This window comes from Loxodonta africana, chromosome 8 (assembly GCF_030014295.1).
Source record: "Loxodonta africana isolate mLoxAfr1 chromosome 8, mLoxAfr1.hap2, whole genome shotgun sequence".
In the NCBI taxonomy this organism is placed as follows: domain Eukaryota; kingdom Metazoa; phylum Chordata; class Mammalia; order Proboscidea; family Elephantidae; genus Loxodonta; species Loxodonta africana.
Genome location: NC_087349.1, coordinates 127336699 through 127355825, shown reverse-complemented (window position 1 = coordinate 127355825; position 19127 = coordinate 127336699). Strand labels below are relative to the sequence as shown.

General features: G+C 37.9%; 1 protein-coding gene across 4 annotated transcripts in view; it reads left to right on the top strand.

Moving 5' to 3' along the window:
* Positions 1-19127, top strand: part of NRG3 (neuregulin 3) — a 1465063-nt gene that overhangs the window by 1301880 nt on the left and 144056 nt on the right. For 2 of the 4 annotated variants that reach the window (XM_064290319.1, XM_064290320.1), the window contains exon 4: positions 8312-8335. In XM_064290319.1, the coding sequence (XP_064146389.1) occupies positions 8312-8335 (24 nt within the window). Of the gene's footprint in view, positions 1-8308; positions 8336-19127 lie in introns of all 4 variants that reach the window. The other 2 variants (XM_064290318.1, XM_010598245.2) reach the window with 1 other exon arrangement.

Below are 19127 nucleotides of genomic sequence, written 5' to 3'. Positions count from 1 at the left end.
CACTAGTTGCAAAAGAAAAATGGAACAACATGGTTGTCCACACTGAGCTGGTAAATGCTGCCCACTGAACCACCGTCAGGAAAGCCCTGACACACAGAAAACAGGCTTGGGGCTTCTGGCAGCGAAAATCCTATTGAACTTTAAGCCAGTATTCTAACTTTTTAAAACACAAAACAGTATTTTCACGTGACATGTTTTTTCACACCCCACAAACAAGGGTTCAGCTAATTACGTCTGGAAATATTCTATGAGAGGACAAACACTGACACCCACATAAGAGTAGTTTTGTCCCAGTGCTGGAATGTAGTGTGTTCCTTGTTATAGGTTGGAAAAGAACTTGTCCCACCTCAACTTGAGATTGCTTTCATTGCCCTCCCTCAGCCTACCCACTTTGGGGGAACTGTGAGTAGTCCCCGTTGGTCTGCCAGCATAAAAACAAGAGGCTTCAGATTGCTCACTCACAAGGAATCATGGACATGCAGCCCCTGAATTTCTATCATAGGCATAATTTCAATTAAACCTTCAGAGATAAATGACCATATCACTTAGTGTTATGTATTTGTTTTGGAGTTTTTTATTTTCTCAAATACTTGTTTTGTCTTCCTAGTAACATATCTAGCTCTAACATCTCAAGAATATGTCATGTCTTTATCCAAACTCCCTGCATTTGTTAAGAATATTGCCAGTTTTAAGATTATTTGCTTCAATGTTAGGCAAATTTTCAGAAACAACTTTTTCTATGTCACTTTTTGTTCGGACAAGAAAAAAACTTCAGCTAGGCGAGAACCATCATGAAGAGATCTCCCTGGTAACCAAAGAATAATACTAGAAATTTGCCAATTTGGTTTATTCGAGCCTGGAAATGTTTGTCTTTCTCTGCATACCCCCATCTGCTCATCTTCAGCACTTCATCAACAAACTTTGAGTGAGCAAGTAAGTAGCGCCTATACAATGTCTGAGGATGTTTGAGAGCAGTTGGTTCTCTTTGTTGTTGTTATTAGGTGTGGTCAAGCCAGTTGTGACTCATAGCTACCCTATGTAGAACAGAAGGAAACACTGCCTGGTCCTGCGTCATTCTCACAATCGTTGTTATGCTTGAGCCCATTGATGCAGCCACTGTATCAACCCATCTTGTTGAGGGTCTTCCTCTTTTTCTCTGACCCTCTACTTTATCAACCATGATGTCCTCCTCCAGGGACTGGTCCCTCCTGATAATATGTTCAAAGTATGTGAGACAAAGTCTCACCATCCTTGCTTCTAGGGAGCATTCTGGCTGTACTTCTTCCAAGACAGATTCTTTCATTCTGCTGGTTGTCCATGGTATTAGATATTCTTTGCCAACACTCTAATTCAAAGGCATGACTTCTTCTTTGATCCTCCTTATTCATTGTCCTGTTTCACATGCATATAAGACGGTTGAAAATACCATGGTGCCTTAGGTTGGGTTCTCTAGAGAAACAAAACCAGTAAAGCATATAAATATGTGTATAGAGAGATTTATATCGAGGAAACAGCTCACTTGATTGTAGAGGCTGGAACGTCCCAAGTCTGTGGATCAGGGTAGAGTCTTCGCCTGATTCACATAGCCTCAGGGGCTGGGAAACCCAAGATCAACAAGTTGGGGAGCAGGGCTCTTGCTCACAGGCTGTGAAAATCAACAAATCCCAAGATTGGCAGGTAAGCTGCTAGCTCAAGTCCCAAGAACTAGAGGTCAGGCAAACAAGAGCCAGCTGCAGAATCCAGAGCAGGCAAAAGCCAGAACCTCTACTTATATTTGGATGCAGGTCACGTACCCAAGGAAACTCCCTATCAACTGATTCGCTGCTCACAGCAGATCCCATCGTGGGAGAGATCAGATATAAATACTGAGAATCATGGCCTAGCCAAGTTGACACACAATCTTAACCATCACACATGGCTTGGGTCAGGTGCACCTTAGTCCTCAAATTGATATCTTTACTTTTTAACACTTTAAAGAAGGCTTTTGCAACAGATTTGCCCAATGCAACACGTTCTTTGATTTCTTGACTGCTGCTTCCATGGGCACTGTTTGTGGATCCAAGTAAAATGAAATCTTTGACAACTTCAATATTTTCTCCATTTTTCTTGAAGTTGCTTATTGGTCCAGTTGTGAAGATTTTTGTTTTATGTTGAGGTGCAATCCATACTAAAGGCTGTATTCTATGATCTCCTCGGTAAGTGCTTCAAGTTCTCTTCACTTTCAGTAAGCAAGGTTGTGTCATCTTCATATTGGAGATTGTTAATGAGTCTTCCCCCAATGCTGATGCAGTGTTATTCTTCATATAGCCCAATTTCTCAGATTTTTGCACGGCATACAGACTGAATTAGCATAGTGAAAGGATACAACCCTGACACACATTTTTCCTGAATTTAAACCACACAGTATTCTTTGTTCTGTTCAGATGACGGCCCCTTGGTTTACTTACAGGTTCCTTGTGAGCAAAATTAAGTGTTCTAGAATTCCATTCTTTTCAATGTTATCCATAATTTGTTATGATCCACACAGTTGAATGCCTTTGCATAGTCAATAAAACACAGGTAAACATCTTTCTGGTATTTTCAGCTTTCAGCAAAGATCCATCTGACACCAACAATGATATCCCTCATTCCACATCCTCTTCTGAATCTGGCTTGAACTTCTGGCAGTATCCTGTAGATGTACTGTTATAACTATTTTTGAATGATCTTCAGCAAAATTTTACTTGAGTGTGATATTAATGATATTGTTCAATAATTTCCACATTCGGTTGGATCACTTTTCTTTGGAATGGGCATGTTTAACTCTTTTAATTCATCATTTCTTCCATTCACTTTAGCTACTCTGTGTTCAAGAGTGAGTTTCAGAGTCTCTTCTGACGTCCATTTTGGCCTTTTTTCTTTCCTGTCTTTTTAATGACCTTTTGCTTTCTTTGTGTATGGTGTTCCTGATGTCAATCCACAACTCATTTGGTCTTTGGTCATTAGTGTCAAATCTATTCGTGAGATGGTCTCTATATTCAGATGGGATATACTCAAGGTCGTATTTTGGCTCTAGTGGACTTGCTGTAATTTTCTTCATCTTCAATTTGAATTTGCATATGAGTAATTGAAAGTCTGTTCTGCAGTTGGCCCTGGCCTTGTTCTGACTGATGATATTGAGCTTCCCCATCTTCTCTCTCTACAGATGTAGTCAATTTGATTCCTGTGTATTCCATCTGGTGAGGTTCATGTGTATAATCATCAATTATGTTATTATAAAAAGTTATTTACTATGAAGAAGTCGTTGGTCTTGCAAAATTCTGTCATGCAACCTTCTGCATCATTTCTATCACCAAGGCCATATTTTCCAAATACTGACCCTTCTTCTTTGTTCCCAACTTTCATATTCCAATCACCATTAATTATCAATGCATTTTGATTGCATGTTTGATCAATTTCAGACTGCAGAAGTTGATAAAAATCTTCAGTATTTTCATCTTTGGCATTAGTGGTTGGTGCATAAATTTGAATAATAATAGTCTTATTAACTGACCTTTCTCGTAGGTGTATGGATATTATCCTATCACTCACAGCATTGTGCTCCCTGATAGACCTTGAAATGTTCTTTTTGATAATGAATGCTATGTCATTCCTCTTCAATTTTTCATTCCCAGTACAGTAGACCATATGATTATCTGATTCAAAATGTCTAATTTCCGTCCATTTCAGCTCACTAATGACTAAGATATTGATCTTTATGTGCTCCATTTCATTTTGATGAGTTCCAGTTTTCCTAGTTTCATACTTCATACATTCCACATTCTGATTATTAATGGATGTTTACAGCTGTTTCTTCTCATTTTGAGTGGTGCCACCTCAGCAAATGACGGTCCTGAAAGCTTTATTCCATTCATGTCATTATGGTTGACTCTACTTTGAGGAGGCAATTCTTCCCCAGCAGTATTTTGAGTGCTTTCCAACTGGCTAATTTTTCAGAAGTAAACTGCCAGGTCCTTCTGCATGGTCTGTCATAGTCTGGAAGCTCCACCGAAACTTTTCCACCATGGGTGACCCTGCTAGTATTTAAAATACCAGTGGCATAGCTTCCAGCATCACAGCAACACACAGGCCACCAGAGTACAAAAAACTGACAGACAAGGGGAGATGCCAAATGTTAGCCACTATTATATAATCAAAATATGTAAATATTCCACAGCAAATGGAATTTTTACATAGGCACGTTAATCTAAGAGAGGCTGGCAGAAGGGGCAATAGAAAGCAATGCCTAATGGGTGTGGGGTCCCCATTTGGTACAATAAACATATTTTGGACTAATTAAGAGAGGTGGTTACACAAATTTATGAAAGACTGTCACCGAATTGCTCATTTTTTAAAATGGTTAATTTTATGTTATATGAATTTCATCTGAATAAAAATAATTTAAAAGTTAATCTAAGTGCTCAAAAGGTGAAAATTAAACAGATTAATATGTGCCAGAGAAGAAATCAAACCGGTTTTGCTGAAGCTATGTGTCCCCTCTTGCTCTCAGTACCTACACATCTCTTGGCACATGGTTTGTTGAGTGAATAAACAATGGAATGATTCATTGAGTGATTTTCACTTCACCCCTCTTTGTCTTTTCATGACTGCCTGAATATCCCCAGGTGGGCTCTTTGAGAATTAGCCATTGGAGGGTCTGAGAAATATTGAGGTTTAGTACTGTGTATGACTCAATTGACAAAATTAACTTCTTTTTTGTCACCTGCTCTTCATGGACTTTCATGGATCCTTCTGCATATACCAATGCCTGTCAGCATCTTCAAGCCTCTAATAGTGATCATAGTCTTTAGCAATTTAATAAAGGACTGGATATCTGTGTATGTGTGTGCTCGTAAGTGTGTGTGTGTGTGCAAGAGACAGAAAGAGAGGGAGATTTTAAATAAGATCTGATTTATTTGTATATTTTGCAGTGTCAGTTTTTATGAATAACTCATTGTAAAAAATAATAAACAGTTTCTCTATAAGATCCAAAAATACAAATGTTCCCTTACTTGGTAGTATTTCTGAGAATTATAATTCTATTAATTATATGTATCCTTACTGTTACATTAAGGAAGACAGATTTCCTTTTCTTTAAGGTTTCTTTTTTCAGTGTTTGGGTAATTTTCAAATTCTAATTTCTGTGTCTGCCACTGGTCATGAGTTTCTTATGGTTTAAAGTATTCAGATGGGCCTCACATTTATCAAACAGTGCACTTCCCAGACTCCAAAGCTGGATTCTCCACATGCCCCACTACATAAAAAGGTGGAGCTGCCAAGGTCGTGGGGAGAGTGAAGAGTAGCTGTAGTTATACCTGCCAGCGAAATAGACAATAAGCAGTCAGTTCTGAGGCATCTCAGCCACTCTGGAAGGTTCTCATTCAGCCAGGCTGGTATTATTGGCTTTTAACCACCGTCTTCTCTCTGAATATTTGTGGTCCACCATTTCAGGTTTTCTGCTCCCTGCCTGGTTTCCTTCCTACAAATTCTTTTCTGGCTGAATGCCATTTTTTCTTTTTTCTTTTTTACTCTTAGTCTTTTTTTCTTACCTTTAGTCTCTTGATAGGTAATCTCATCTAGATGCCTGTTCTTAGATACTACAGTTCTCTCCAGTGTCTCAGATACACATGGTTATATATCCACACGGGAATCCAAACATGACCTCATCAACTTTTGGACAAATCTAATTTTTTTCTATAGAACATTCTTTTTCTCCCAAGATCAGATTTATAGTTCCTTGTTTTCCCTATGTTCTCTGCTTTTCCGTTACGGCATTTGTTACAAAGTATCACCAGAATGCTTTCTCTGATGGGCTCCCACTGATTTCTGAACTACCTGAAAATAAGAATCCTATTTTTTCATAAAAGTAGGCTCCATATCTATAATAGTGTATATCAGCACAGAGCAAGACTTCAAAAAATACCACGTGATACCGAGCAGGAGAAAAATGTAGAACAGAATTCAAATTCACGAAAAAGACCAGACTTACTAGTCTGACAGAGACTGGAGGAAACCCTGAAACTATGGCCCCTAGATGCTCTGCTAACCCAGAGCCGAAACCATTCCCGAAGCCCACTTTTTGGACAAAGATTAGACAGGACTATGAAGCAAAAAATAACACACATGAAGAACGGGCTTCTTAGTTCAATCAAATGTGCGAGACCAAATGGGCAATCCTGTCCACAAGCAGGATGAGAAGGCAGGACAGGGCAGGAACTGGATGAATGGACACAGGAAACCAGGGGTGGAAAGGGGGAGTGTGCTGTCACATTGTGGGGATTGCAACCAATGTCACAAAACAATACGTGTATAAATTTTTTAATGAGAAATTAACTTGAGCTGTAAACTTTCACCTAAAGCACAATTAAAAAAAAAAAAATGCCATGTAAAGGAAGGAATGCATCTACTTTTTAAAAACCATGGTTATCATCTTTCTTATTTAAGTAAACATTTCGCAACTAAAATAGACTCTAATCAAATAAACTATTTACCATTAGAAAAAGCATTGAAATATTCAAGGTAACTAGGTGCATGTTTTCTATAAAAGAAAAACCTACTTAACTAAATAGAGACTGGTAAAAGGAAACCCAACAATTGTTCTTGGAAACAAATACAGTTGTAACAATATTTTTCCTCTTATTATTATTTAAAAAACATATTCCTGTAACAGAAATCTTTAAATAATACAGTGGATTCACAAAAAGTAAATGAGATGATGAATAATTAAATGATTAAAAGAAAGCACCATTTAAATAATCTGTTCTCTGAGGATAAATGTCCAGGTACCAGCCCTCCACTGCTTACCACTCTGCTGTTATCAGGCATTTGCAGGTCAGGTAGGTCTGTCAGCCCCATGTACGTAGGAAAGACAGGGACACATTATCTACTTGTTTTCAGTAGGAACCACTGTCAAGTTCAGTTGTCATGGAGCTAAGAGTCAGATAGACTGGATTTGTATCCTGGACCTGCCGCAGATTTTGTTATATATGTAGGAGTTTTAGTCTCATTAAAGCACAGTTTTCTCATTTAACAAATGAGGAAAAGCCCAGATCAGTGCTTGGTTGTTCAGGTATAGCCCACCTGTCATGCAGAAGTTCTGTCTTACTCATTCTCATCCTTAATATAGAGTTCAAGGAGGTTTATGTTAAGCAAGTAGCTCCTCTAAATAAAACATCATGGTTCCTCAAAGAGTTAAATAGAGAATTACCATATAATGCAGCAATTTCTATCCTAGGTACATATCCAAAAACCTTGAAAGAAGGAACAAAAACAGTTAAATATACATCAGCATTCACTGCAGCATTATTGACAATAGCCAAAAGATGGAAACAACCAAAATGTCCATCAACAAATGAATGGATAAACAAAATGTGGTACATACATGCAATAGAATATTATGCAGCCATAGAGATGTGTTAACCTTGAAAACCTCATGCTGAGTGAAATATGTCAGTCACAAAAACAAATATTGTATGCTCCGACTTATATGAAATATCTTTAAAAAAAAAAAAAAAACCCAGTGCCGTCCAGTCGATTCTGACTCATAGCGACCCTATGGGACAGGGTAGAACTGCCCCATAGAGTTTCCAAGGAGCACCTGGAGGATTTAAACTGCCGACCCTTTGATTAGCGGTGGTAGCACTTAACCACTACGCCACTGGGGTTTCCATGAGATATCTCAGATAGGTAAATGTATGCAGGCATAGGGTTATTAGTGGTTACTGGGGGCAGGTAGGAAGGAGGGGGGAAAGAGAGACTCATTGATTAAGGGGCACCGGGCTTCCATTAATGGTGATTAAAAAAAAAATTGGAAATGGATAATGATGATGGTTGAACAACAGGATGAATGTAATTAATGTCACTGAGTTGTATATGTGAAAAATGTTAAAATGGAAAATGTTTCGTTAGATGTATATTTACCACAACTTAAAAGGATTTTTTTTTTAATATCATGGGTTCTTGATATAATATTAGTAACAGATATTCCTTGTGTAAATGATTTTTTCTTTTTTTTCCCTCCAGAACTTAGCATAGTTGATAATTTATACATCATTATTTTATCTAAAACCAGGCTACTGTTTGGGGAAACACTGATCGGTGTCCAAAGCACCCCTATTGTTTTCGCAATTTTGAAATTATCTTTTTCTAGTAAAAATGGTAGTTAAAATTGGGACACATCTTTTGCCTCAGAAGTTCGGTATTAAAAACTTTGAATTCTGTGTGGATTTTTTCTAACCTTTTTTTCCCCTTTTTTTCTGTTTCTTTTCCTTGCATGCTAACTTTGGTGTAGCAGACCACCTGGGGATTGAATTCATGGGTAAGACTAAACGATTTGCTCCTTACTTATCCTGGAAAAGCTAAGTTTTTATAACACATGTAGAGCTCTCCTTCCTCATTTGATTACAATAGACATGTCTTATTACCAAATGCTATTAGTAGTAATAAAATTTTTCGTTGATTTTTCACTATGTGATGACTCAGATTGAAACACTTAGCTAATTGTTGGGAAGGTAGTTTAATGTTAACTGCTGTTTCTGGAATCACAGAGAAGTTGGATTTGGCTCCAGGCTATGATTCCTATAATGCTCAATTTTCTTATCTGTAAAACAAGGATAATAACAGCTCCGGTGTTCCTGCATATATAAATTGCTTAGCTCAATGTCTACAACATGGTAAACATTCAGCTAATGACAGAAAACAATGGGAATGGTCCAAAAAATGTCAGTTTTCTTTTTCCTGCTCTAATTCTTTTTCCCTTTGCATGATGAATACTTTAGATACATTTTGGTATTAATGCTAACTTGGAGTGGGGAATAGATAAACATTTCCATCTGCAAAATTAAAATATTTCTTTCTAAAGTATTTTAATTGAAAAGCTCACTTTTTAAAGGGTTAGAATGCCTTCCACTGGCACTATTTTCTATATTCACAGATAATTGTTTTTATAACAATTATAGCAGCATTAAGAACTGGACATAATTGTCTAGGTCTATACCATAAATAAAATTTTTAAAAAAGCAATCTATAAGGTTCGATGCAACATGCTGCTACAGTGGAAAGATAAATTCAGGAGCTAGAGTTAATGCAATTGAGAAAACCTAAGTTTGAATACAAATTTCATCATGCTCTGCTTGTTTAGTTTTGTTACTCTTCAGGTTTTTTACTTATATGTTGTCGATATGAATACTTGTTTCATACCTGCCTATGTTTAATATGCTAATACTTATAAATTTACTTGTATTAGTTTAACCATTCATTCAACAAATATTTATTAAATTCTCACTATAAGCCAAGAAAAAAATTCAAGATGTTAGAGATAAAATGATGAATAAAAATGGACAGAAAACCTAAGATGGAGCTTACAGTTTAGTAAGCTTACTAAGAGTAATCAGATAATAAAACTAATAAATATAAAGTTGCAAGTTACTTAAGGCCTACTTAAGATGACATTGGCTCGGACTAGTGGTGAAAGATATGAGAAAAAGTTAATAGATATTTAGAAAGTGATATCAACAAGTATTTGAGAAGGATGGATGTTGAAGGCTGGAAGAGGGAAATTACCATGAATGAGTGCAGGGCTTATATTTTCATATTTGATTAAGTGATGGGTCCATTCGCTGAGAAAGAATACTGAAAGAACAGATTTATGGGTGATATTTACTAAATTAGGTGTGGAAATATTGAGTTTGTGAGGAGCCTTTGCTATATCTGAGAGAAGACAACAAGTTGGTAGTTGTATTGCTGGAAATTTTGAGGGTTATTTAGAGATTAGGGATTATATATTTATACTGTAATTGGTGTTTCCTGGTGTGTGATATTATTCACTACTGGGTATCAGATCAGAAAAAAAGCAGATAGCTCAATCCCTGAAGGTTTGAGGTATCCTTAAACAGATAACGATGAAAGTCAACAGGACAAGGAAGTTCAGGATAATACTCGAATTATGTACCACAGAATGTAAGGTAGATGAGAAAGGAAGTGAAAATAAGCTGGCTATCTCAAGGAAACCAGTAAGTAGTCGCCATGAGAGCACTTGTACAAGCTGGTGGAGAGGTGAGAAGGTTGTGGTCATATGGGAGATTGGTTGGTAATTGTTTTGTAGATGGAGGAGTTATGAGAGATGACAATTCCAAGGTATGTCTGTGTGAGTGAGTGAATTAATTGGAATAGAAGAGGAAATGATTTGAAGCAAAAGGTCAAGGAACTGAGAAGCTATGTTTTTGGATAGTTTGTCTAAGGGGACGTTACAGCTTCTTATGATAATGGTACAGATGTGATAGGGAGAAAGAAGGTTTGCCACATGCCAAAATCTCCAATATATGAGATGGAATGTACTAGAGCCTAGTAGATCACGATGAAGAGGGTTTGTTATATATAGATAAGTGTAATGTCAGCCACAACAATAACAACGACAACAAAAAGTCACTGTCAAGCTGATTCTGACTCACAGTGATCCCCTGTAGGACAGAGTAGAACTGCCACATAGGGTCTCCAAGGAGAGCGGTTGGTGGATTCAACCTTTTGGTTAGTAGCCATAGCTTGCCATAGGTCTTAACCATTGGACCACCAGGGCTCCAAACATCAACAAAAAGAGCCCAAAATATTATGGTGACCGAAACACAGTAGCAATTTATTTCCCTTGAAAGTTGGGTGTTCCTGGTCAGCAACTGACTGGCTTTCATCAAAATAGTAAATAAGGAACCCAGCCTCATTCTATCTGTGTTTCCATTGTTTTTGTTGTTGTTGTTGTTCTTAGGTGCCATGAAGTCGGTTCAGACTCATAGTGATCCTAGGCACAACGGAACTAAACAGTCATGCTCCATCCTTATAATCATTGTTATACTTGAGCTCATTGTGGCAGCCACTGTGTCAATCCACCTCGTTGAGCATCTTCCTCTTTTCCACTGACTGTGTACTTTGCCAAGCTTGATGTCCTTCTCCAGGGACTGATCCCTCCTGACAACTTGTCTAAAGTATGTAAGATGCAGTCTCGCCATCCTTGCTTCTAAGGAGCATTCTGGTAGTACTTCTTCCAAGATAGATTTGTTTGTTCTTTTGGCAGTCCATGGTGTTTTTAATATTCTTTGCCAACACCACAATTCAAAGATGTCAATTCTTCTTTGGTCTTTCTTATTCATTGTCCAGCTTTTACATGCATACAATGAGATTGAGAAAATACCATAGCTTGGGTCAGGCGCACCTTAGTCTTCAAGGTGACATCTTTGCTTTTCAACACTTTAAAGGAGGTACTTTGCAGCAGATTTACCCAATGCAATGCATCTTTTGATTTCTTGACTGCTGCTTCCATGGCTGTTGATTGTGGATCCAAGTAAAATGAAATCCTTGACAATTTCAGTCTTTCTCTGTTTGTCATGATGTTGCTCACTGGTCCAGTTGTGAGGATTTTTGTTTTCTTTATGTTGAGGTTGCAATCCCTACTGAAGGCTGTGGTCTTTGATCTTCATTAGTAAGTGCTTCAAGTCCTTTTCAGTTTCAGCAAACAAGGTTGTGTCATCTCCATAATGCACGTTGTTAATGAGTCTTCCTCCAATCCTGATGCCCTTTCTTCCTTGTATAGCCCAGCTTCTCGTATTATTTGCTCAGCATACAGATTGACTAGGTATGGTGAAAGAATACAACCCTGATGCACACCTTTCCTGACTTTAAACCAATCAGTATCCCCTTGTTCTGTCCGAACAACTGCCTCTTGATCTATGTACAGGTTCCTCATGAGCACAATGAAGTGTTTTGGAATTCCCATTCTTTGCAATGTTATCCATAATTTGTTATGATCCACACAGTCAAATGCCTTTGCATAGTCAATAAAACACAGGTAGACATCCTTCTGGTATTCTCTGCTTTCAGCCCGGATCCATCTGACCTCAGCAATGATATTCCTGGTTCCACATCCTCTTCTGAATCTGGCCTGAATTTCTGGCAGTTTCCTGTCAATGTACTGCTGAAGCCATTTTTGAATGATCTTCAGCAAAATTTTGCTTTCACGTGATATTAATGATATTGTTCTATAATTTCTGCATTTGGTTGGGTCACCTTTCTTGGGAGTAGGCATAAACATGAATCTCTTCCAGTCAGTTGGCCAGGAAGCTGTTTTCCATATTTCTTGGCATAGACCAGTGAGCAATTTCAGCACAGCATCCGTTTGTTGAAACATCTCAGTTGATATTCCTTCAATTCCTGGAGACTTGTTTTTCACCAAAGCCTTCAGGGCAGCTTGGACTTCTTCCTTCAGTACCATCTGTTCCTGATCATATGCTACCTTTCAAAATGGTTGAACATCAACTAATTCCTTTTGGTGTAATGGCTCTGTGTATTCCTTCCATCTTCTTTTGATGCTTCGTGTGTCGTTTAATATTTTCCCCATAGAATTCTTCACTATCCAACTTGAGGCTTGAATTTTTTATTCAGTTCTTTCAGCTGGAGAAATGCCAAGCATGCTCTTCCCTTTTGGTTTTTTTAGTTGTCAGTTTGTCATACTGGGAGGGCTTGTGTGTTGCTGTGATGCTGGAAGCCATGCCATTGATATTCAGACACCAGCAGGGTCACCCATGGAGGATAGGTTTCAGCTGAGCTTCCAGACTAAGACAGACTAGGAAGAAGGACCCAGTAGTCTACTTCTGAAAAGCATTAGCCAGTGAAATATGAATAGCAGCAGAACATTGTCTATATAGTACTGGATAATGAGCACTCCAGATTGGAAAGTACTCAAAAGACGACTGGGGAAGAGCTGCCTCCTCAAAGTAGAGTCGACCTTAATGATATTCATGGAGTAAAGCTTTCACGACCTTCATTTGCTGATGTGGCTTGACTCAAAATGAGAAGAAACAGCTGCAAGCATCCATTAATAATAGGAAAGTGGAATGTACGAAGTACGAATCTAGGAAAATTGGTTATCATCAAAAATGAAATTTTGAATCAGAAAATCACATAGCCTACTATGCTGGGATTGACAACTTGAAGAGAAATGGTGTTGCGTTCATCATCAAAACATTGCAGTATCTATCCTGAAGTACAATGCTGTCAGTGATAGAATAATATCCATAGGCCTACAAGGAAGACCAGTTAATATGACTATTATTCAAATTTACACACCAACCACTAAGGCCAAAGATGAAGAAATTGAAGATTTTTTCAGCTGCTGCAGTCTGAAATTGATCGAACATGCAATCAGGATGCATTGATAATTACTGGTGATTGGAGTGTGAAAGTTGGAAACAAAGAAGAAGGATCAGTAGCTGGAAAATATGGCCTTGGTGATAGAATGATAGAATTTTGCGAGACCAGCAACTTCTTCATTGCAAATACCTTCTTTCACCAACATAAGTGGCAACTATACACATGGATCTCTCCAGATGGAACGCACAGGAATCAAATTGACTACATCTGTGAAAAGAGATGATAGAAAAGCTCAATATCAGCAGTCAGAACAAGGCTAGGGGTCCAATGTGGAACAGATCATCAATTGTTCGTATGCAAGTTCAAGCTGAAACTGAAAAAAATCAGAGCAAGTCCACAAGAGTCAAAATATCACCTTGAGTATATCCCACCTGAATTTAGAGACCATCTCAAGATTAGATTTGATGCATTGAACACTAGTGCCCAAAGACCGGGTGAGTTGTGGAATGACATCAAGGACATCATACATGAAGAAAGCAAGAGGTCATTGAAAAGACAGGAAAGAAAGAAAAGACAAAGATGGATTTCAGAGGAGACTCTGAAACTTGCTCATGAGCCTTACGCAGCTAAAGCAAAAGGAAGAAATGATGAAGTAAAAGAACTGAACAGAAGATTTCAAAGGGCAGCTCGAGAAGAGAAAGTATTATAATGACATGTGTTTTCATTATCACCTAGGATTTCCTTGTCTCCTGCATCTAGCCAACAGATGGAGAAAAAGAACATTTTGGATACATACTCACATCTGGAAAGCCTTGTCCTAAATGGGCCCTCATCACTTTTCTATTTATATGCTATTGGGTAGAACTCATTCACGTGACAACATCTCACTGCAAGAGAGGCTGGGAAATTGAGCCCTATTGGTGCTGAGGAACAAGGGGATACAGATTTTTGGTAATCTCTGTCACAGGGTAGATGACATAAAATTTAAAGAAACAGGAACTTTCTACAAAAAGGGAAGAGAAAGTGTACTTAGGAGCCAGGAAGACAGATACCCAATTTTGAGATGTGAGAAATATGAATGGCTTTTGAGAAAAGGAGAGAGAAATTGGATTTCTCAGGTAAAATCTGGGTTTCTTTTAAAACTAACCCACTGCCGTCAAGTTGATTCCAACTCATAGCAGCCCTATAGGACCGAGTGTGTTTCCAAGGTTGTAAATCTTTATGGAAGCAGACTGCCACATCTTTCTCCTGTGGAGTGGCTGGTGGATTCGAACCAGCAAACTTTTGGTTATCAGCTGAGTGCTTTAACCACTGTGCCACCAGGGCTCCTGTCTCAGTTAAAATAGGAGGAAAAAAAATAGAGAAGAGATAAAAAATGTAGAGACTATTACTGGAGTGGTTCAGCAATTTCTGAGAGGCAAGTGGAGGGTTAATGCAGTGGAGGAGGGGTAGATAGATGGGTCATTGGCCAGGATTTACAGCAGAGACTGTTTATGTTTGTTGAGGACAGCATTCTCCTCATTCTCTGATGACAGCAGGGATGCGAGACATGGTGGTCAATCAACAGTTATTTTGAGCAAAGTGAGCCCTTGAGTTTAGTGGCCAGCAAAATTTTGCTTTGTGGGCTGTGGTGATTTCAGGCATGGGGACTAGAAGCTCCCTCAATTGTGTATCTAGAATGACTGCAGAGAAAAAAACACAACGTGACTGGTCCCACAATCAGTGTGGCCATGGCGATAGCAACCCAAAATTGCTGTGCAAATGTTAATTCTAATTGTCAAAAGAAAGGAACCAGCCTCCATCCTACTAGGGTTTCCCTGAAGACCTCCAGAGACATTAATAAATTACTGTATAACAATCAAGATATACACTAAGAGGTCTGTCTTAGAACTCATTTGAAGAAACTCATTTACTGGTACAGGAAAAAAAATAAGTTATACTGCAATTCATCCATACAAAATCTCAAGATAAAGGTTATATAGTAAGCCTTGTAAATGTCAGAGTAAAGTCACAGCTGTAAAGCCTCACAGGGAGTGAGTCCTGCATCAGTGAATAGTTAAGGATTGCCTTGGAGCTAAGGGACTGGGCGGTAACTCAGAATTAGAGTGGGTGGGTAGTATGTGCATACATAATGACAGCTAACAAAGGACTGTTTGTAATGGTGAATAAGTTTATACACTTAGTGACCTCACCAATTCTAGACCCTGTTTACCCTTGCAGGTTGCTTGAATTGAATATATCAAAGTCTGTTTGCTTACTTTGGGAACAATTATTTTTAGACTTAACTGTGATGGTAGAATTTGCATGAGTGAATTTCCTTCTATTGAAAGTGACATCATCAGAGTAATACAGCCTCTCAGGCAGTAATTAAGCTATGAAACAGACAAGCAGGCACAGTCTCTGTCTTAGAGTTCTCTAAAGAATAGAACCAATAAGGTAGATAGATAGATATACACAGAGTGATTGACTTCAAGGAATTGGCTCACACCATTTTGGGGAGCTGCCAAGTCCAAAATCCATAGGTCAGACAACAGGCTGGAAACTCCCAAGATCTGTAGGTCAGGAGATGAGAAGAATGTAAAATTCTAACCAAAATGTCTGTATTCTTGTGGCTGAACAAACCCTAGAAAAATTTCCTTTTCAACTGATTGATTATATTACATTACCTTACCATTTTTTACCATTATGGAATGTAATGACATCATAATTTATATTAGATTACATTATAGAACAGTAACTAGACTAGTGGTTGGTCAAACAACTAGCCAAATTGACACATAAAATTAAACATGTTGTTGTTGTATGTCATCAAATCAGTTCCAACTCATATTGACCCTACAGGACAGAGTAGAACTACACCATGGGGTTTCCGAGGCTGTAATCTTTACAGAAGCAGGTTGCTGCCACATTTTTCTCCCCTTGGAGTAGTTGGTGGGTTCTAACAATCAACCTTCCGGTTAACAGCTGAGTGCTTAACCACTGTACAATCAGGGTTCCTTAAAATTAACCATAACAGTGTCTATAAATTTAATCACCTTTATTTATTTGTGGGTATATGATTGATCAGTGCTGGTTCTGTTTTAATGAATTATTGAATGGATAACTTTCAATTTTCACCCTTCTTGCTTTCTTGCTTTTGGGTAATATTAATTTCATCTTTCCCTGAGTTGGAAGGGAGATCATAGGTAATGATCCGAAGCACACTCAGTTGTCTTTGCTCCAAGTCTCTGTACTCCCCGTGGCTAGGACTACATGGACTTTTATAAATTGAACTGAACATGTCAGACAGTTTGGCAAACTCCTCTTTATAGTGGGGAACTCCAAATCATATGCTTCATGAATCCTATTATTATTTATTCAACATATATATATCACAACCACAATATACCACATGTTACAAATATGTTGAGGATGCAAATATATAATTGACATCCTTTAGCATGCAAGGACTAATAATGAGAAAACCACACATTATTGAAAAGATGTAATAAGTGCTATAAAAATGGCATAGACAGGATTCTATGAGGAAAAAAAGAAGAGGTAGCACTTAAATATGCTTGGGAAGTTCAGGGATGGTTTCTCAGGGGAAGAGACACTTAAGCTGAGTCCCAGCCAAGGCAAATAGGCTGTATTGAGTGATGCCATAGTCCCGTGTTGCTCCCACATTAGGGCAAGTCTTGCTAGTTCAGTCTTTTTATCTGAGTCCCTCAGCTTCCTAGAGACACCAGGTAAGAGTGGATAAAGGAGATCAACTTCAGTAAAAAAAAAAAAAAGTGAAATAAAAAAACTTTTCACTTAATTTACTTATTTAACGAATAAGTTCATCAAATGAGCCATACCGAACATAATGTCTACAAAGCTGTCAACATTCAAAAAGATTTTTCCTTAATTATATTTATGAATTTTTCTTAATGATGCTTCTGAGATTAGAACATTGGAGATTTCAAAAAGAGATACTGCTCAAGAATATAATATCTGTTAAAAAATTGTTAAGTGACATGGTTAGACCAAGAGTTAGGGGGCACAGCAAAACATACCATTAAGTTTGTGAAAAAAAAAAAAGTAAAACAAATTAGTTTCTATTAAACTCATAACCAAAAAATATTTCTTGAATTTGATTTAACCTACTCATTCAATATTGTGTGACTGAAAACTGAGGTTTTAAAATCAGATATTTCAACTGTGTAAAGCGATCGGGGGATGGGCCAGACAAGCGTCTTTGTAAACACACTGTGCATGTTGCTGTCTGAGCACTCCAACCAATCATGTGGACCAGACAGGCGGCCAAAGGGCAAGTCCAACCAGGCACGTTTGAAAGACGTTTTGATCAAAAGAGATTTTTTTCATCTGAAAATCTCTGACCTCTATGGAAGGTGCTCAATCATGGAACATATCTTGTTATGTCCATTTGAACTATTTGTTACACAGCTGTTTCTCTGACAATGTCCTGACGCTCTAGGCATCAAAGACCTTTGTATGAAAGCAGGTGCAATGTTGTTCGCAAACATATTAGCAAACCACATGGTGAGCTGAAGATTGTGTGGAAGGTCTTTCATGCAAATTCCATTTATTCTCATCAGGAAAAAGGAAATGAACTCTGTCAGTGAAATGTCTTGTTTGCGATTTGACATTGTTTTTTCAATAGCATAATTTATGCAAAGTCTGATTGAGTAAGCTGGTGTAAATTGTTTTAAAAACCAGATTTGTAAAACTAGGGAAAAATCATATTCCTAACTAAAATCTGGAAAATTCATTCTAAGATAATTTACACATTTTTAGATTAAAAAAAAGGAAGAAAAAAGGAAAAGAAACACAGGGCCATCTATAAGGAGAGGTCTAGAAATGAGATATACTCAAACTCTATGGCCTAACATATATGTATAGATTCAGAATTGATAAAGTTATTACTTCAGATTTCCTCCTATATTCCGTATCCCTTCATCCTTTCGTGTAAACCGCATTGACAGTACTTTGGTGAACATCAAAGATAATCTCCAGAGAAATGACCAGTTTCTGACTTAGTTTGAATGATATAAAGTATATTTTCCATTGCTGATGTCAGCTGGATCTTGGCTGAAAGCAGAGAATACCAGAAAGATGTTTACCTGTGTTTTATTGACTATGCAAGACATTCCAGTGTGTGGATCATTACAAATTATGGATAACATTGAGAAGAATGGGAATTCCAGAACACTTAACTGTACTCATGAGGAACCTGTACATAGACCAACAGACAGCCATTCAAACAGAACGAGGGGATACTGCATGGTTTAACGTCACGAAATGTATGCATGAAGTTTGTATCCTTTCACCATATTTATTCAATCTGTATGCTGGGCAAATAATCCAAGAACCTGGACTATATGAAGATGAAGCAGCAACAGGATTGGAGGAAGACTCATTAACAACCTGAGTTATGCAGATGACACAACTTTGCTTGCTGAAAGTGAAGAGGACACAAAGCATTTACTAATGAAGATCAAAGACCACAGCCTTCAGTATGGATTACCCCTCAACATAAGGAAAACAAGAATTCTCAAAACTGAACCAATAAGCAACATCATGATAAATGGGGAAAATATCGAAGTTGTCAAAATTTCATTTTACTTGGATCGACAATCATTGCCCATAAAAGCAGTAGTCAAGAAGTTAAATAATGTATTGCATCTGCCACAAATGACCTCTTTAAAGTGTTAAAAAAGCAAAGATGTCACTTTGAGGACTAAGGCGCTCCTGACTTAAGCCATGGTATTTTCAATTGCCTCATAGTCATGCTAAAGCTGGACAATGAATAAGGAAGACTGAAGAGGAATTGATGCCTTTGAATTATGGTATTGACAAAGAATATTGAATGTACCATGGGCTGCCAGAAGGATGAACAAACCTGTCTTGAAAGAAGTACTGCTCGAATGCTCCTTAGAAGCAAGGATGGTGAGACTGCATCTTACATACTTTGGACATGTTGTCAGGAGGGA